This window comes from Peromyscus eremicus, chromosome 19 (genome assembly GCF_949786415.1).
Source record: "Peromyscus eremicus chromosome 19, PerEre_H2_v1, whole genome shotgun sequence".
NCBI lineage: Eukaryota > Metazoa > Chordata > Mammalia > Rodentia > Cricetidae > Peromyscus > Peromyscus eremicus.
The window spans coordinates 24,733,153-24,750,970 of NC_081435.1; the positions used below are offsets into that span (position 1 = coordinate 24,733,153).

The 17,818-nt window shown below is 52.9% G+C and overlaps 2 protein-coding genes across 3 annotated transcripts; both read right to left on the reverse strand.

Annotated features, from left to right (window-relative positions):
* Positions 1-1,178: 1,178 nt before the first annotated feature.
* Prob1 (proline rich basic protein 1) lies at positions 1,179-6,363 on the reverse strand. The gene has a single exon (XM_059245871.1). The coding sequence runs from the start codon at positions 6,332-6,334 to the stop codon at positions 3,275-3,277; it is 3,060 nt and encodes a 1,019-aa protein (XP_059101854.1). The 5' UTR covers positions 6,335-6,363; the 3' UTR covers positions 1,179-3,274.
* Positions 6,364-8,109: 1,746 nt separating this feature from the next.
* On the reverse strand, positions 8,110-17,022 carry Spata24 (spermatogenesis associated 24). Of its 2 annotated transcripts, none has more exons than XM_059245872.1 (6): positions 16,775-17,022; positions 15,531-15,596; positions 15,174-15,304; positions 15,016-15,086; positions 8,366-8,468; positions 8,110-8,296 (listed from the first exon to the last, which is right to left on the reverse strand). In XM_059245872.1, the coding sequence occupies exons 1-6, from the start codon at positions 16,889-16,891 to the stop codon at positions 8,131-8,133; spliced, it is 654 nt and encodes a 217-aa protein (XP_059101855.1). In that variant the 5' UTR covers positions 16,892-17,022; the 3' UTR covers positions 8,110-8,130. The 2 variants fall into 2 exon arrangements, with proteins under 2 accessions (XP_059101855.1, XP_059101856.1); XM_059245873.1 differs by having other exon boundaries at positions 8,110-8,260; positions 16,775-17,020.
* Positions 17,023-17,818: the final 796 nt, after the last annotated feature.

Here is a 17,818-nt window from a genome sequence, read left to right on the forward strand (position 1 = left end):
GGAGCATGCACTGTGGTTGGGGTGCAGATGTGCATTCGAATTATCTGTGGTTTCGGCCAATAGGGAACTGACACCTCACTGGTCCGCTTCCCTTCCCCCACGGCCCTGGAGATGCCACGTCTGCAGTTTCCACAGCGGGACCCTGGCTCCAGCCGCCTGAGCTCTGTTTCACAGGTAGGGGATGAAGATGCAAAGAGTGGATCTGAGGCTGGGTAAAGACACACGGGGGCTGACGCATCTCACGTACTGTGACCTGATCAAGTGACAGGGACTGTGCTGAACATCCTGTGGGGTGAGGTGGTTGGTTACAGTCATCTTAACTCTACTGCCGAGAGTGTGAAAGCTCAGAGAGAAGAGACAAATCCTCCTGCTACAGGAGCTGTGTCAAGAGTAGTCCCCAGTGCCTGTTGGTCACTCAGCCACCAGGAGGAATGTGGCCATGGTTGCGGTTGCCAGCCTAGAGCTCCCACTGTAGTGACCACAGTATGTGAGAGCATACATGGTCTCTTTCTCCAACCCTAGAGTCCCCTTCTCTCAGTCAGAGCCAGGCATGGAAGGGCTTCATGGGGGTTGTTTATGAGGCAGCAAGCTAGCTGGGCGTGGTAATGCACGTCTTTAGTCCCAGCGGGCAGAGGCAGGTGGATCTCTGAGTTCGAGGCCAGCCTGGTCTACAGAGTGAGTTCCAGGACAGCCAGGGCTACAGAGAGAAACTGTCTCAAAAAAGAGGAGGAAGAGGAGGAGGAAGATGCAGCAAGCTGAAACAAAGCTCAGAAGTTAAGAGCAAATGCTCCTGTTGCTGAGGACCTGGGTTCAGTTCCCATCAATCACATGGTGGTTCACAACCATCTGTAACTCCAGGGCGTTCAATGCCCTCTTCTGGCCTTCATGGGCCTCGGGCATGCATGTGGTGCACATACATACATGCAGGCGAATACTCATAAAATAAAAATACATATTTTAAGGGTTATTTATTTAAATGACTTTTTTGAGACAGCCCTGGCTGTCCTGGAACTTGCTCTGTAGATCAAGCTAGTCTTGAACTCAAAGAAATCCACCTGCCTCTGCCTCCCAAGTACTGGAATTTAAGGTAGGTATCACCATTCCAGGAAAAAGTGAGGTTTTTTTTGTTTGTTTGTTTGTTTCATTTGTTGTCAAAGGGTGGCAGCAGGAAATAAGGACCATACACTCGTTGTTATTTCTGTCACCATGGCTCCCATGGTCAGCCATTTATTGCGCACCAGGACAAGAGGACCCACTCCGGGGTGGCCCTGGTCTCTCTAAGCCATTGGGATCAACGTCTGTGGGAGAGATGTCCGGGTCATTCTGACTCAGTGTTTTAACCCATTTCCAGTCCAGGGCAAGGCTAGTAGAGGACCCTACGGATCTTGGCTGCACAGCCTTGGAACCAGAGACCTATCAATTGTCAACCTTGACCCTGCTTCTGGTGGGGACTGTCCTTCCCCGGACACCCCTCCAGCAAGGTCCAGTCATTTTAGTCTCAAATCTACAGAAATCACTTCCCACCTCACAGAGGTTGTACTCTATCCCTCAGTTTACCTTCAGCTCAGGGCAGGTGGAGTATGGGTTTGGGGTCTTTCCTGCACTGTGAACAGCCTGAAGGACCAGTCCCTGTGTGGACATTGTTCCCTCTGCATGGAGAATGGAATCAGCTAAAGTGTCAGGACCCTTGGCTTACTCCATATAGGAACATTCTTCCTCTCCATATAGGAACATTCTTAATCTCCATATGGGAACATTCTTCCCCTCCATATGGGAACATCCTTCCCCTCCAAATGGGAACATCCTTCCTCTCCATATGGGAACATCCTTCCTCTCCATATGGGAACATCCTTCCTCTCCATATGGGAGCATCCTTCCTCTCCATATGGGAACATCTTTCCTCTCCATATGGGAACATCTTTCCTCCTGCCAGCCCCCACCCACCCAGGTCTTTTGAGAGAGGGTTTCTCTGCATATAGCTCTGGCTGTTCTGGAACTCACTTTGTAGACCAGGCTGGCTTCGAACTCATAGAGATCTGCCTGCCCCTGCCTCCCGAGTGCTGAGATAAAGGTGTGTACCACCACACCTGGCTTTCTCTTGCCAGCTCTAACCCACCTTCCAGCCACCGAGAGCACACCCCCTTTGATGACACCCCAGCCTTCCTCCCTCTTGTCATCCTGGGGATTCAACTCACTTGCTCTCTACCTGGATGGAATACCTTCAAGGTGAGCTAGCTCAGCTCCCTCCAGGGTCTACAGAAGACAGACACTGGGGCTTGAGGAGGAGCTGGGCTCCATGCTGTGGACTGTTAGCTGTGGACACACTATTTTGTAAAGCCCCTCCATTTTGGTTAAACAACCACAATTCCCAAAACTAAAGTGATTCGTTTTTTCTGGATTTCCCTGCCCTGTCAATCTTTAGTGACGGCCGGCCAAGAGAAGTATTTACTGATCCCTTGACATTCTTTAATTCACCACTTGTCCCTAGTCACCCTCAGCAACCAACAGAGAGCCCGAAGAAGAATAATTTCACTCCTCTTCCTCGTTTCCTAGACCCTTCTGCAGGCCTTTCTGCCAATGAATGGTTTCTGCCTTTGGCTGTCTTTACAGGGACCACAGCAATCCGGGGCCATCTCACTCCTGTCCTCTCACCTCCAGTTCCAAGCCTACCCTCCACATCTCCTTATACAACATCCGTGCTCTGCCTCCACTTACTCCCCTCATGGCTGCCATTCTTGGCCCCAAGCTGGCCTGGGGCCACACTGCGTTCTCCCACAACCTCCCAGCACAAGGCTCAGATCCCGATTTGATGGCTGTCATCCACCCCCTCCATCTCTGCAACACCCACTGTCCTGCTCCACTCAGCTGGGCCCAGTGTTAGGGAGATGCCAACAGCTCACCACCACCCCAGGCGGCCCTGGCCCTGCCACTCCCACACCTGCTATTCTGGGAAACCCCAACATCTCTTAGTGGTCTCACTTTGACACGCTTGCTTGCCTGCATACACACATACACACATACAGCACACCCTGGGAAGGTTTGGGGAAGGGATACACATTTTTGTTGGCGGGGGACATAGGCAGCCAAACATTAGCTAATGATGTTCGGCACTACCAGACCAGGTAGCAGATATACTCTCTTAAGATCACTTCTGGTCTGGTCACCGGCTGGAACTAGCCAAAGAGTTGATAGGAAAAATTAAGAGACTGGGAATCAGAACTTCCAAAGCCGCCTTCTAGGAAACACAACTTCATGGGGATCGGAACCTCAGGCTTCACAAAGGAAACACGGAACCCTTGCTGGACTGGATGGGACCGGAATTGGAGGGCGGGGCACAGAAGAGCATCGGTGGAGCCGGACTGGGGGTCCCGCTCAGGGGCATGTAGTACATCCCCTCCAGGGGCCCAGCCTCAGGGGCCCAGGGTAGCTGGAGACTGCCGAGGGCCGGCAGGTTGGGGGACGGGGGCGACAGTGGTGAGCCAGGGATTGGCCCATAGGCCGGCGGGTAGAGGCCGGGCCCTAGGGCCAGCGGGGCATAGGCCGGTCGTGGCGGCCGGGAGAGAGAGGGCGAGGGCGGCAGCAGCACTTCCACGTACTGCCCGCTCTCGGGATCGAAGAGTAGCCGCAGCCTCGGCTGCCGCGGAGCCTCCACAAAGTAATAGCGACCGCTCTCCGGGTCTACGAGGACCTTCCCCGGCGGCGCGGTTCCTGGAAGCCTCCGCATGCCCTGGGAGGATGCAGGAGGGAGCCGGTCCGTGGGAGGCGCAGAGGCAGCCCGCGGGAGCGGTGCAGGGGTCCTGGCCGCCGCCGTCGCCTGAGGCTCCCGCGGGAGGGGCGCCTGGACCGCAGCTGCAGGAGCCACAAGGGGTGTCTCCAATTCGGGTGCCGCCCCAAGGCTCGATCTGGGACATGCCTGCGGGGAGCCGGGGCGAGGAGGTCGGGTCTCTGCTGACCCTAAAGGAGACCTCTGGGTTGGAGCGCCTCCTAAGGGGCTGCTCCGACCCTCGTGGTCCGGGACCAGGCGCTGGGCCTCAGCATCGCGGTCTTCTCCCCCAGCACCGCGTCCTTGGACACCCGGGGTTATCTCCCGACGACGGCTCAAGGCTAGAGCGCCAGGCAAGCGGATCTCACTGCGCGCGAAAGGCTTCGCGGTGCTGTTCTCTGCCCTCCGCCTCGGGACCCCGCTGGAGTGGGAGACATCCTTAGAGGTTGCGTGGAGTGAAGGCTCTGGAGACTCGTAGGGGTGAGGTACTACCGGCAGGAAGTCCTTGAGAAAGATGGAAGTGTAATGAGCCGGCGCGGGCGACTCCAGCGCCGGGAGCTCGTGCGCTTTGGATGCATCGCCCGCCTCCCCGCAGGCGTCAGCAGGAGGCGCGGGAAGCCCGGAGCCTGGGGTTCCCGCAGGGAAGCTTGGCGCGTAAGTGGTCTTAACCATCTTGCGCACGTCTCGCGGCCGCGGAATGGTCACGCGCGGACGCCCGGAAGCCGCTTCTCCGGAGACCAAGGCCTCTGGGCACACATCGTCGTCCAGGATGCTTGTGAGATGACTTCCGGGCGGTTCCAGAGTATCCATAACTGGAGACGGCTGCCTGCCTCTGAAGGCACTATCCTCATTTTCCAGGGTGAGCAGACACTGCGCCTCTGTGAGTTCTGGGGTCCCGGGTGCTGATGGTGTAGGCGGCTCCAGCTCCTGAGTTACACCATTCATAGCTTCCTGACACAACGCCGTGGATGAGCCCTGCACACTAGGACCCCGTGTCTCTCGGGGCGATGGGCTGTTCGTTTCAATAGGATGACCAGGTGACTCCCGTGGGAGCAGGGCTGGCAGAGATCTGTCCCTACTCAGCCCTGTTGCATCTCCGTCTATCCAATGCCGCACCCTCCACTGAGAAGGAGTTTCGGGACACGGATTCCCAACTCTAGCGACACCCTGAGTCCATGGGGAAAGAGGTGGAGGGGAAGGGCTCCTTCTGCTGACGACTTCCTCGACGGCCGCATCCCGATTTTCCCACTCAGATGATGTTTCAGGGAAGGACAGATTATTCATTCTCCAAACAGTCCTATGAGGTTGTGACCGGTTCTGGGGGGACGGGCAGCGGGGACCCCGCCCCGCCCCGTTTGGAGCCTGCCGCGGAGGGGATGGGCTCCTAGGCCTCACAACCTTACTGGGAACCACCCGGGAGCTTCTAGAATGGAAGGGAGGACTCCGTGCCCTCGGTACGGTTCGACCGGGAGTCTCACGAGGAAACTGGGTCTTAGATTCCTGTTCGTGAGCCTGCTGAATTTTCTCCTCTGACTGCAGAAAGATGCTGGAACTAACTGGACCCAGCGGTTCGGTCCCGGGCGCCGGCTTGTCCCGCCGAATCGCTCGCTCTCTGAGGCTGGGCCAAGGCCGCGGGGCTCTGGCGGGGGCAGAACCATCGTGGGCGCGGGGTGGCCGAGACTTGGCCTCTTCCGGGACCACGCGAGTGCTGCGTGCCGTTTCCTGGGGGTCCGTCGTGGGTTCTGGCTTCCCGGTGGACCTAAAAGTGACATTGCTGGGGGCCGGGACGGAAGAGCCCAGTTTTCTGGCCAGCGCCGTCTGCACGATGCCCGCGGCGGCCTGCAAGCGGCTCAGAGACTCGTCCAGGGAGCCGGTGCGCAGGAGCAGTCGGGGATGCGGCGCGCGACTGTCCTGCGAGGGACTCCGAGGCCGCGGACGCAGCTCGATCTGACGCTTGGGTACCGTGCGGGGTCTAACGGGCGCGGGGCGCTCCTCCAGGGCCACCTCCACACACTCGTACTGGCCTGAGACGGCAGGACTGGGCCCGCGGGGCGGCAGCTCCAGGTAGGTGGCCCAGCGAGAGCCCCCGTCGGGGGCCTGCGGCTGCGGCGACACTGACACAGGCGACGCTGACCGGGGCAGCAGGGCACTGCTGAAGGCGGGCGCCATGGGCGGTTGTTCCTCCAGATCGTCCGCGTCCGAGCGGCTGAACAGAGGCCCCGCGCCGAAGATGACTTCCATCTCCCCCGACGGCAGCATGCGCAGCTGGGGCCGGGGCGGCTGCGGGCCGGAGGAGCCCGGGCCTCGCGGGAAACCCGAGCCGGAGCCGTGATGCTGGCGGCTATTCTGGGCGCTGACGGACAGGACAGGCTGCGCGCCCGCCCCCCGCCCAGGGGCCACCCAGAGCCAAGTCCCCCGGCCTTCTGCGTCCGGCCCAACGTCCGGGGGCTCCGGAGAACCCGGAGCTGTGTGGTACGAGCCGGACGAACTGGACGAATCCTGACGCCGTGCAGGGGCAGGCAGCCGCCTTGAGAGCCCAGGAAGGGCTGGCGGGGCGAGCGCTGTCAGCATGGTGGGCCGGACACTTAGCACTACCTCCCCTGGTGCCTCCGCTGGTGGCGCCTGCACTGTCCCCGCCCCGCCTGGATGCCGTGGGGTCAAAGCGTCTTAAAGCGCCAGTGTCCACCCCGAAGCTAGCGGCGTTGGCAGCAGAGAGACCTAAGCCCTGGGCCCCACGGGGTGAAAGCCCTTTGCCGAACTTTCTCCAGCACAGGTGGAAGGCGGGGTTGGGGCTCCAGACTTTGGCTGACAGGCAGGCGAGAGGAAGGCAGGCCTAGATTTGGAAAGGAGCAAGCAGCTAGGCCCAACTCCACCTGTCACAGGTGGGAAAACTCTGGCCTTGCAAGGGGCTTACCTGAGATGTTCAGGGTGTGAAATCTTGAGGTTCCATATCCTCAGCCCCCAACTCTTTACCATCACAAAGAAACTCCTCCATGGCTTCCTTAGCTACAATCCATCCGCTTCCTTGACTTCCCTCACACCCACAGATCACCTTTGGTAGGACAGGGAGAATCAGAATGACTCTCCTCAGCTAGGACTAGCTAGATTCATTGCTCTTAGCGAGACCAATAGGGAAGAGCTGGAGTGGGGAATATCACCAAGCCTCTTAGCACCCAGAACGAACCTGGGAGACAAACCAACCACTGGAGAGGTCCCAGGCTCACAAGGTTCTTACTCCAGTGCCCCACAACGTGACTTCCTTCCCCCAGCAGGGAAGCAGCCACCCGCTGTCATTACGACAATGGGACACCACATGCCCTTAACTTCTGGCTTGAAGGTCCTGCTAGGACTCAGGCCCCAGCTGGCCCTGAGACTGAGGCAGAACACCTGCCTTCTTTACACTCACCCTCACACTGACCCAGCACAGGCCAGTCTTGACCAATCGTAGTCTTGTGGACCCCGTTCCCCACGATCACTTAGGGGCACACTCGGTGAAGGCTTCTGAAAGGTGTTAACCTTTCATCCTATCAAGGCCTGCCTGAGCAACTTGAGCAGGCTGTGGTCCGCTCCCCGATTTTAGTTTTGTAACTTACGTCCTCTTTGTGAAGGTTTTTGTTCTGAAGTGTAAGGAGGTGTAGGAGCGATTTGTATGGCTAGTATATAATACAATTGTTCTTTCATACTTGTTTTGGGGGTTGAGACAGGGATTCTGTGTAGCTTTGGCTGTCCTAGAACTTGCTCTGTAGACCAGGCTGGCCTTGGAACTCAGAGATTCGCTGACCCGTTTCCCAAGTGCTGGGATTAAAGGTGTGTACCACCACCGCCCGGCTCATACATGTGTTATTACCTGGGTGGCTTCTGGTTTCTAAGATTCACTGTGGTCCCGGAACCTAGTCTTTAAAGTGTCTGGTCAGGCTACATCAACATACACACGCGCTTGCGCACACACACTCCATTCTTCCCTAACCCTATAGCCAACCCCAGAGAATCACATTTATTGGAGTCCAGGTAGGCTGTGACTGGGCTAACCCGGGCTGTGTACGGAGAAAAGGACTAAGCACCAAAAGCAAGCAGCAGTTCCTGCTAGACCCGGAAGACCCAGATCCCACCCCGTTTCCATCAGCTCTACCCTGTCCCAAAGCAGTACAGCAGCAGGGGCAGGAGACTTGAGCAGCATTTCCTGAGCTCAGAAGAGGCTGTACAGTGGTGGCAGTCCCCAGACCCGTTCCCCATGCAGCTGTGGTGCCTTGATTTGCTCTTGGAGAGGTGAGGGGACACACAGGGGTGGAAGGGAAGAGCTGTCTCCCCAGAATAGAGACGGTAGAAGTTGGGCATTACAGCTAGAGAACAGGAAGACAACCAGCATTTTATTTTTCCCTGGGACACTGGCGGCTACGGGCCCGACGTGTTCCGGAGGCTTTCTTATGCTTCTGGTCCAGCACCTGGGCCATGTAGCTCTCCTGTTGCTTCTGGATCCGGAAGTCAGACACGTGATTCCTGCAACGGAGCCAGCTGGTCGTAGGCTGGACGGCCCTGGGGAGGGGCCAGAAGTCAGGCTCCCCACTTCCATCAACAACCCCCAAGCCTGGCCCGGACCCTCACCTGAAAATCTGTTTCTGCTGGCTGATAACTTGCTGCAACTCTTTAATCTCATTCTCTTTGCCATTAAGTATATCTTCTTGCTTTATAATGTGAGACTCAATTTCTGTGGGGGAGAGAGGCAGGGAGGAGGGGTGGTTCCCATCTCTCAGGCCCCTCCTGAGCTGAGGTCTTCCCTTGGGAGGCTTTTCAGAACTTTGCTCTTGATGCTCAGAGGTTATCCTTGAACAGCTTCCAGTACCTCAGTATGAAGAGTGTCTTTCTGTATTGGAGACTGAACCAAGGGTCTTACACATGACAGGTAGGTGCTCTACTACTGAGCTACATACCCAATCCTTTTTGGGTTGTTTGTTTTTTATTTTGTTTTGTTTTGTGAGACATGGTCTTTCTACATAGCCCCAGCTGTCCTAAAACTCACTCTGTAGACCAGGATGGCCTCAAACTCCACAGAGATCCGCCTGTCTCTGCCTCCCGAGTGGGGGCGATTAAGGGTGTGCTACCCTCTATTATTTATTTATTTATTTGAGGCAGAGTCTCTCCATTATGTAGCTCTGGATGTTCTGGGACTTGCCCCATCTAGACCAGGCTGGCCTTGAATGCAAGAGATCCACCTTCCTCTGCTTTCCAAGTGCTAGCTAGCATACACCACCACACCCATCTACTTTCTACTTGGTTTTGAAGCAGTCTCATTAAGTTGACCAGGCTAGCCTTAAACTCACTCTGTAGTCTTGGTAGGCCTTAAACTTTTGGTCCTTCTGCTCTGGGATTACCTCAAGGTGCTCACCACAAGGCTCTGCCGTATCAGCAAGTTTATGGGGTCTTGGGAGTAGGGACCATGATTATGTCCGCGACTTTACCACTCTATTACAGACCTCACTCAGATGAGGATGGGCAAAACCCTGGGAAAGAAGCAGGCCCAAGCCCTGGCCCTTAGTTGCTGCCCCTGGGTCTTTACACTTCCTTGGTAAGATCCCTGCTCTAGAAACTGCAACCCCTGACCTTCCTAGTGCCCTTTCCTGTCCTTTTCTCCTAGTGCCCATGTCTAATGTATCTCATATGTCACTCATTTGTCTTTTTACAACTAGGGCATAAGGCCCACAAGGACAGGGACTATTGTCTTCTTCACTGTTACCCCTAAGACCTAAACCATGCCAGGCCCTGAGATCTGTGTACCGTGGAGTGGATGAACAAGTCCCTAAGGACTCTGGAATTGGAAACATCAACTCTGGCCACCTCCGTTCAACCAGACTTGTTAGGGACAGACTGGATGCCCAGCCCTGTGCTCTCCAGGGACTCTGGGGGGAGATGAGGTCCTTGACCCCATCAGACATGTGCTTATTCCCCAGAAGAAGAGTTGGGACTCAGGAAGTAAAGGCTGGACAGATAGCTCAGTGGTTAAGACTGACTGCCCTAATAGAGGACCCTGAATTAGTTCCCAGCACCCATATGGTGGTTCTTCACTATGTTAACTCTAGTTCCTGAGGATCTGGGCACCCTCTTCTCACCTCCACAGGCACTAGGCACACGCATGGTGCACATACATACATGCAGCCAAAACACTCATACACGTAAATCTAAAAAAATAAAAAATCCTCAAAAAACAAAACTCAGAAACTACACTGAGGGTGTTGGCACCTACCAGTGATCCCAGCACTTGGAAGGCAGAGGTGAGAGTACTGGGAGTCCGAGGTCCCTACCAAGTTTGAGGCCAGCCTGGGCTAACTATCACAACAGAAAAATAAATAAATAAAAATAAAGACTTGGGAGTTGAGGGCTAACTCATAACTGGAACACTTGCCTAGCATGTATAAGGCACGTGAGTGCACATGTATACACACACACACACAAACACAGAGAGAGACGGGGGGGGGGGAGAGGGAGAGAGAAGGAGAGAGGAAAATAAAAACTAATGACAGACAGAAGAGGAAATGAACAGGACGAGGCCACACACTTCAAGAAGGCTCACACTGATGAGGTAGTGTTAGCATGCTGGCGTAGCTGCTTTTTAGGGCCTGTAACTCATATGGAAATAGTCCCTCTTCCAAGACAGCATGGAGAGGACAGTGACCACGGCGATGGAAAAGCCTCTCTCCTAATAAAGCATGCATTCGATACAATGATTTCTGTGTCTTGGGTCAAAAATCCAAGGTGTCTATATGGATCTGAGAGCACTCATATATATAACTTTCCTTCGATGGAGCCCTGGAAAATTCTGATCACATGGGGCGCAGGGGTAAGGGGAACATCCCACTGACTAAAAGGCTGCACAGGACTGGGATTACAGTTCACCGGTAGAGTGCAAGCTTATGCTTAGCATGCAAAGCCCTGGGTTCGATTCCCAGAACCATTAAAGAGAGAAAAAGACAGGAAGAAAAATGCTAGTGTGGTGACACGTGACAGGAACCCAGCACTCGGGAGGTGATGGTGGTGAGCTCAGAGTCATTCCATGGCAAGTCTGAGGCCAGCCGGGGACGCATGAGAACCCTTCTCAAAAAAGGGGGTGAGGGGAATCGTGGACTGGATGGTTAAGAACACTGGCTGCTCTTCCAGGGGACCTGGATTCCATTCCCAACACCCATGATAGTTAACAATCTTCTGTAACTTTAATCTCAGGGAATCTGATGCCCACTTCTGTGGTACCAGGCACACACAGAGTACACATGTACAAAATACACCCATACATATAAAATAGTAAGGTGAATAAACCTAAAAAATCTGTCATTAAGCTAGAGAAATATAAAAAAAAAATGGAGAGTGAGAATTGGGGAAGGGTTTGATCTGTAAAACACTTGCAAGCATGAGAATCTGACTGAGGTCTACAAATCCATGTGAAATGCTGGCTGTGGCGGCATATGCTCATAATCCTAGTGCTGGGGAGGCAGAGGCAGGAGGGTCCTGGGTTTCTCTTGGCCAGCCAGTACAGCCAAATTGGTGAGTTCTGCTGTGGAGTTAATCTTCTCTACAATGTGTAAATTACATTGTGTAGCTGAAGTTTTCCTGTGTCCCACCCAGTCTGCATGTAGCTGGAAGTTTTCCTATGTCCTGCCCAGTCCGTAGCCGCTCAGACCCAAGTAAACACACAGAGGCTTATATTAATTAAAACTGCTCGACCGTTAGCTCAGGATTGAGCTACTGACTAGCTCTTACACTTAAACTCAGCCCATTTTTGTTAATCTATATGTCACCACATGTTCTGTGGCTTTACCTGTGTGCCATTACTTGGTGCTCCCTGGACAGTGGGCTGGCGTCTCCTGACTCAGCCTTCCTCTTCCCAGAATTCTCCTTGTCTGATTAGCCTGCCTATACTTCCTGCCTGGCTACTGGCCAATCAGCATTTTATTAAACCAGTGTACAAAAGCATTATTCCACAGCAATGCTGTGATTAGTTTAATAAAGAAGCTGATTGGCCAATAGTTGGACAAGATAAGGTTAGGTGGGAAAACCAGACTAAGGATACTGGAAGAAGGGCAGAGTGAGAGGAGGTCACCAGTGAGACACAGAGAAGAAACGGGAGGTACGAGATGAAAGAGAGGTAACGCCACGTGGCAGAATGTAGATTAATAGAAATGGGTTAAATGAAGTTGTAAGAGCTAGTTAGTATAAGCCTGAGCTATTGGCCAAGCATTTATAATTAATATATAATTAATATAATAAATAACTGTGTTGGTTATTTGGGAACTGGCAGGAGGGAAAGAAACCCGTCTACAAGCTTCAGGCCAGTGAGAGAGCCTTTCCTAAAGGAAGTGGGTACCACTCCTCAGGATGATACCGAGGTTGTCTTCCAGCTTCTACGTGCATGTGCACACATGCACACACTCCATACATGAACTCAGACAACTTAAGTGGAATGGGGGTTGAGGAGGTGGTTCAGTTGCTAAAGTACTTGCTGTACAGTAAATGTGAGGACCACAATTTGGATACCGAGCACCCATATAAGCAGCCAGGTGCAACTGTGTGTCCCTGTAATCCTAGTGCTGAGGAAGTCAAGACAGTGGGTTCCTGGGGCTTTCTGGGTCTAGATGGACTGCAGTCTAGCCAAAATTGTCAAGTTTTAGGTTCAGTGTGAGACCCTGTCACAAGAAATAGGGCAGTGGGCCAGTGAGATAGCTCAGCAGGTTAAAGTTCTGGCTGGCAACTGGAGGACATGCATTCAATCTCCAGGACCCACACAGTGGATGGAAATGTGAAGGCCAAAATTTCCCTCACCTCCACACATTTACTGTGGGATGCACATGCACACATACACACCACACACAAACACACAAGAAACTGTAATACAAAACCACTGATTTAAAAAAAAATACGTCAGGGGGTTGAAGAATTAGCTCAGTGGTTAGGAGCACCTGTTCCTCTTGCAGAGGACCCTGTCAAGTCCCATCACCCATATGGCAGCTCACACAGTCCCAGGGAATTGGATGCCTTCTTCTGGTATCTGTGGGCACCAGTCATGCATGCAGTGCAGATATATACATACATGAAGACAAAACACACATATACATAAAAGAAAAGAAAAACATGATAATGTGGAGAGTGACTGAGGAAGCTGCCTGACTGTGACCTCTGGACCTTGCACACATATGCACACACAATCAGATAAGTACACACACAAGGAGGGAGAAAAGGAGGAAACTCCAACACAAGCTCCAGCCATGCAGAAATGTTGGTGCATCTAGATTTCAGAGGGAATCTGGTCCCAGAGGCACAGGGTAGAAAACAGGAGACACACAGGTAAAGGTGGGAGACTTAGGGACCCACTGCATGACAGCAAGGGCCACGAGCCTGCTCCTCAACGTCACCCAGATGGCCGGGATTAATTACACCTAAAACTCTTTTGGGAAAGAACTAGAAATTTGTGTGACTAGCTGGGCATGGTGGCACCTGTTAATTCCAGTATTTGGAGGCAGAGGTAGGAGGATCTCTGTGAGTTCAAGGCCAGCCTGGTCTACATACCAAGTTCTAGGACAGCCAGTCTCAAAAAAGGAAAGAAAAAGAAAGGAAGGAAGGAAGGAGCTATGTAAATATAAAAACAGAACTGAAAACACAAAGGATCAGGTAGAAGTATTGATTAAAATGAGGTTCACAGCCGGGCGGTGGTGGCGCACGCCTTTAATCCCAGCACTCGGGAGGCAGAGCCAGGCGGATCTCTGTGAGTTCGAGGCCAGCCTGGTCTCCATAGCGAGTTCCAGGAAAGGCGCAAAGCTACACAGAGAAACCCTGTCTCGAAAAACCAAAAAAAAAAAAAAAAAAAAAAAAAAAATGAGGTTCACAGCACCATACTGGCTAGGTAAGGGCTTGTAGCCCATTGAAGAGGTGCAGGACACTCTGTGGAGAGGCAGCCAGACCCTGACCCCATGACACATGGAGAACCCTAGGGCCTGGGCTGATTTTGATAGAAGGAAAGATGGAGAGCCCTAGGGCCTGGGCTGATTTTGGTAGAAGAAAAGAGATCTCTGGCTATACCAGGAAATAACTCCAGTTGTCTGTGTAGGGGAGATGTTAAGGGAGGTGGAAAGGACCCAGGAGTGTAGGGACCCAGTGGGTACGAGACAGTGACTGTTAGGCTTCAGAAGGCCTTGACACCCATGACGCCTGTCAGCCTGCTTGCCCTGATCAAGAGAGCAGCCTTGTTGGCACTTCTTAGAGAGTGCGGCTTACCAGGAGTGGCAGAAGGCTGTGAGTGCCTGAGGACTATCTAGGGCCCCATGGGGGAGCCTCACCAGGAAGGGACCTTGACCATCTTGGGCTCAGGCTGGTCTCTGGCCTATTCAAGATCTGCTACAAGAATGAACAGATTTCATGCATGGAATGTATGGCTGCTTCGTAGGCTAAGTAACAAGAGTTTAGCAGTCTCTGAAAATGAAAGGTGTTCCTGAAGGCTAGGACAGCTGTGCCCAGTTCAGAGCACTCTACAGAACCAGCAAATGGCCAAAGACATGTACACAGCAGAGCTGAAATCCTGTGGCCCAGACATATTTTACTCAGTGAATAAAACACTTTCAAATTGCCTACACTAACAATTTGGAAGTTTCCATTAAAGATGACTTGAAAATTCTTTTTTGTTTTTGAGACAAGGTCTTACACAGCCGACAATGGCCGCAGACTCCCAATCTTCCTTCCTCCACCTCCTGAATGCTGGGATTAGAAGCATGGGCCACAACACCTGGCTTCTAGATTCTTCTTTTAAAGATCTGGTGACCCTAGGCTCTGTTCTCACGGGAGGGGCATGGCTTTCATGAGTCCCCATTCCTACTGAGTCCCTTGATCCTGAGTCTAAGATCAGCCTACAGTAGGACTGCGCTTGCTCTATGGTTCCTCTAGAAGCAAGGTTATCAATCGGGTACACGACTTCTAACACTTATCAAAAATGGGAAAAAACAAAAGGTGCACTAAGAAGGTTGTATGTTTCAAGAAAAATGGGAGCGAGCCCGTTTCTTTATGGCTGTGAAGAATACCGCACACCGATTTCATCCATCATTTCCGTGGCCTGCCTGGTCCCTGAAGGCATTTTCGAAGGTGTGACCCGCCTGGACTTGCCTGTATCCTCAGCCGGGGGCAGAAGTTGGGGTAGAGCCCTGATTTGGGCACAGGCACTGGGCTGTTGGGAAAGAGCCCATGTATGTTAACGTGGGGGGCAGCACGTGCCTCCCGCCTACCATTACACTTGCTGATGAGCTGGTCCTTCTTGCTAGACTCCTGCAGGACTCTGTTCTTGATACTGGAGAGCCTGCGCAGGGAAGTGAAGAGGAAAGCGTGGGCAGGCAGAAGGAGAAGGAGTCTCCAGCCTCCACGCCCCTTGCTGCGGCCCACTCACGCTTTCTCAAAGGCCAGCTTCTCTTTCTCCAGCTGCTTGGACAACACCTCCACCTCTCCCAGAGCAAACTGTAACTTCTCTTCTTCCTTGGCCAGGAGGGCTTTGGTTTTGGCATGAGCAGCTTTCTCTTCCTGCAGTGGAGGTTTATCCCTCTTTATCCCAAGCTTCCTTGGGTCTCTTAGGATCCCTAAACTAACCTCCTTTCTCAGAGGTGCATGCGGAAGCCAGGGTGCAGGGAAACTCTACCGCACCACAAGGGCTAGAGGTTCCGAAAGGCCAGTGCTCAAGGACTCTGCCCAGACACAGGGATCTTGGGAAATGGGAGAAAATTAGGAGTCTGCAGAGGCCGTTACTCACCCCCAGTTTCTTCTCTACTTCCTGGAACTCTTCTTTACTGACAAAATTTTCATCCTGGAGAACCATCTGCAACAGAGCCAGGGCTCAGGAAGGGACTGGGACTAAGGTGGGAGTGGGTGCCCTCTAAGGACAGGACAAAGGACGAATAATGAAATGATGTCCAGGACTTCAGTCAGGCCTTAGCACAGGAGAACTCAGTTCCACAGGTTTACTGAGGCCCAGCTCTAAGTGCTGCCTGCATGGAGCCATGAGCCTCATGGAGATGGTTCAACACCAGCACTTGACGCTGTATGTCGTGGGGGGAAGCCCAAGGGACCCGGCTTTAGGAAGGATCAGGATTGCTCTCAGAGAAAGTGACATTAATCCTGATATCTGACTGCTAAATATGATGACTAGAGAAAGAATGTTCCAGATGGTGGAACAGACATGCCAAAGGGAGCTGCCAAGAGAAAGATCTGGGAGCCATCGGGGAATTGAAGGTAACTGAGTGCCCACAGAAGCATACATTTTGTTGAAATAGGCAGAGTACGCCTCTCATAATGCCCCTCGAATCTAACTTCTCAGCAGGGAGACACTGTCTACAAATCATTAGCGTGAAAAATATTTTTGGTTTCGAGCCTAGCCTTTAGCGGCTGAACCATCTCTCCAGCCCTAGAGCGAAAAATAGATGTGAAGCTAGTTTTTCTTATTTTTTATTTTTATTTTTTTGCGCTAGAGAAATATCCCAACATTGCTACCAAAATAGGAAAAACACAAACTAGGAGCTCCTGCTGGCCAGCAGCGAGGCAACCTGTGACGCCAATGCTTGGCACCCATTAGCTCAGGCTGGAAACAAACGGACACCGAAAGGCTTGGAGGCCCTTAAACCAGCACCATGAAAGGCCACATTTGTATTAGCACTGCATTTGACACTGGGTAGGAGTGAGGCTTAAGGAATGATCTGGTTTCTGTGTTCAGGAGGCCTTGGGGAGTCAGTGAGGTCATCTCCACTGAACGTGGAGACACTGAGGTTCAATGAGTATCTACCAGTCCCTTCAGCAACCAGGCAGAGTGGGGAACGTCGTCTGATTTAGGTTAACTTAAGCAAGGCACCGGGTTCTTCTTGGTTCCATCCCTAGCCGCCAGGTGAGCCCCGCCCCCAGGATGACGCCCTCCGCAATATATTCTAGCCACGCCCCCTACTCCAAAGAGGGCCTGGTCCCGCCCCTGCCGGTGAGGCCTTTCTCCGCGCGCTGGCTGCATACCACATTCCTCAGTTGGTGGATCAGTTCCTCCTGAGATTCAATCACGTCCCGCAATTGATCGAAGGCGAGACACACAGATCCGGAGCCCCCCTGCGACCACCCAAGGGGCGTCGCCATCTTTCGCCCCCGCCAGCTCGTTGGAAATGGCCTCCGGCTGCGTGCCCTACCCGTCGCCAGCCAATGAGAATACGACGCCACAGAGCACCCTAGCAACCGGGGGCGGGGACTTCCTCTGTTAACAAAGCCGAGGACCGGCTTCAAGAAAGCCTCCCGGGCGTGTGGCTCAGGGAGTGGAGCGCTTGCCCGGGAAGAGGTAGTCTGGATTGCATCCCCAACAATGCAGCAACAAACGACTGGGCGTGGTAGCTTAAACTGGAAACCTCAGCATTCAGGAGGCTGGAAGATTGTGAGTTCAAGACCAGCCTGACCTACATAGAAAAAAGCCTGCCTCAAAACAACAAAACCCACAAAAAATACAGAAGCTCAATGGAAAGCCTGTGTGCTTCTAATTAGCATGCATGGAATGCCCGTAATCCTCCCACTTCGGAGGTAGAGGCAGGAGAATAAGAAATTCAGTCATCTTTTCATACATAGCAAGTTCAAGGCTAGCTTGGACAAGGCTACCTTGTCTCCAAAACAAACCAAACCAAAAAAATGAAAGTCAAAACCTTATAAAACAAGCCGGGGGTGGGGGTGGGGAGCTAGAGAGATGGCTCAGCAGTTAAGGGCACTGACTGCTCCTCCAGAGGACCCAGGTTCAATTCCCAGCACCCACGTGGCACTCACAGCCATCCACAACTCCAGTCCCAGTAGATCTACCATCTCTGGCTTCCACAGGCATTGCATGCAGGCGGTGTACAGATACACATGCTGGCAAACACTTGTACAAATATAATAAAGTTTCTTATATGAAAAAAAAAAAAAAACAAGCCGGGCGTGATGGCTGATGCCTTTAATCTCAGCCCTCTGTGAGTTCCAGGACAGCCAGAGCTACGTAGTGAGGCCTTGTCTCAAAAACAAAACAAAAAACGAACCGAGGGGATG

What these genes read in the sequence shown, in the direction of transcription:
- Spata24 (XM_059245872.1), bottom strand. Translation starts at nt 16,891, where the DNA reads ATGGCGACGCCCCTTGGGTGGTCGCAGGGGGGCTCCGGATCTGTGTGT. An exon ending in GCTCATCAGCAAGTGTAATG is followed by an intron (nt 8,469 to 15,015) that starts GTAGGCGGGAGG and finishes TCTCCCCCACAG; the next exon opens with AAATTGAGTCTCACATTATA. An exon ending in CAGCAGAAACAGATTTTCAG is followed by an intron (nt 8,297 to 8,365) that starts GTGAGGGTCCGG and finishes GCCCCTCCCCAG; the next exon opens with GGCCGTCCAGCCTACGACCA.
- Prob1 (XM_059245871.1), bottom strand. Translation starts at nt 6,334, where the DNA reads ATGCTGACAGCGCTCGCCCCGCCAGCCCTTCCTGGGCTCTCAAGGCGG.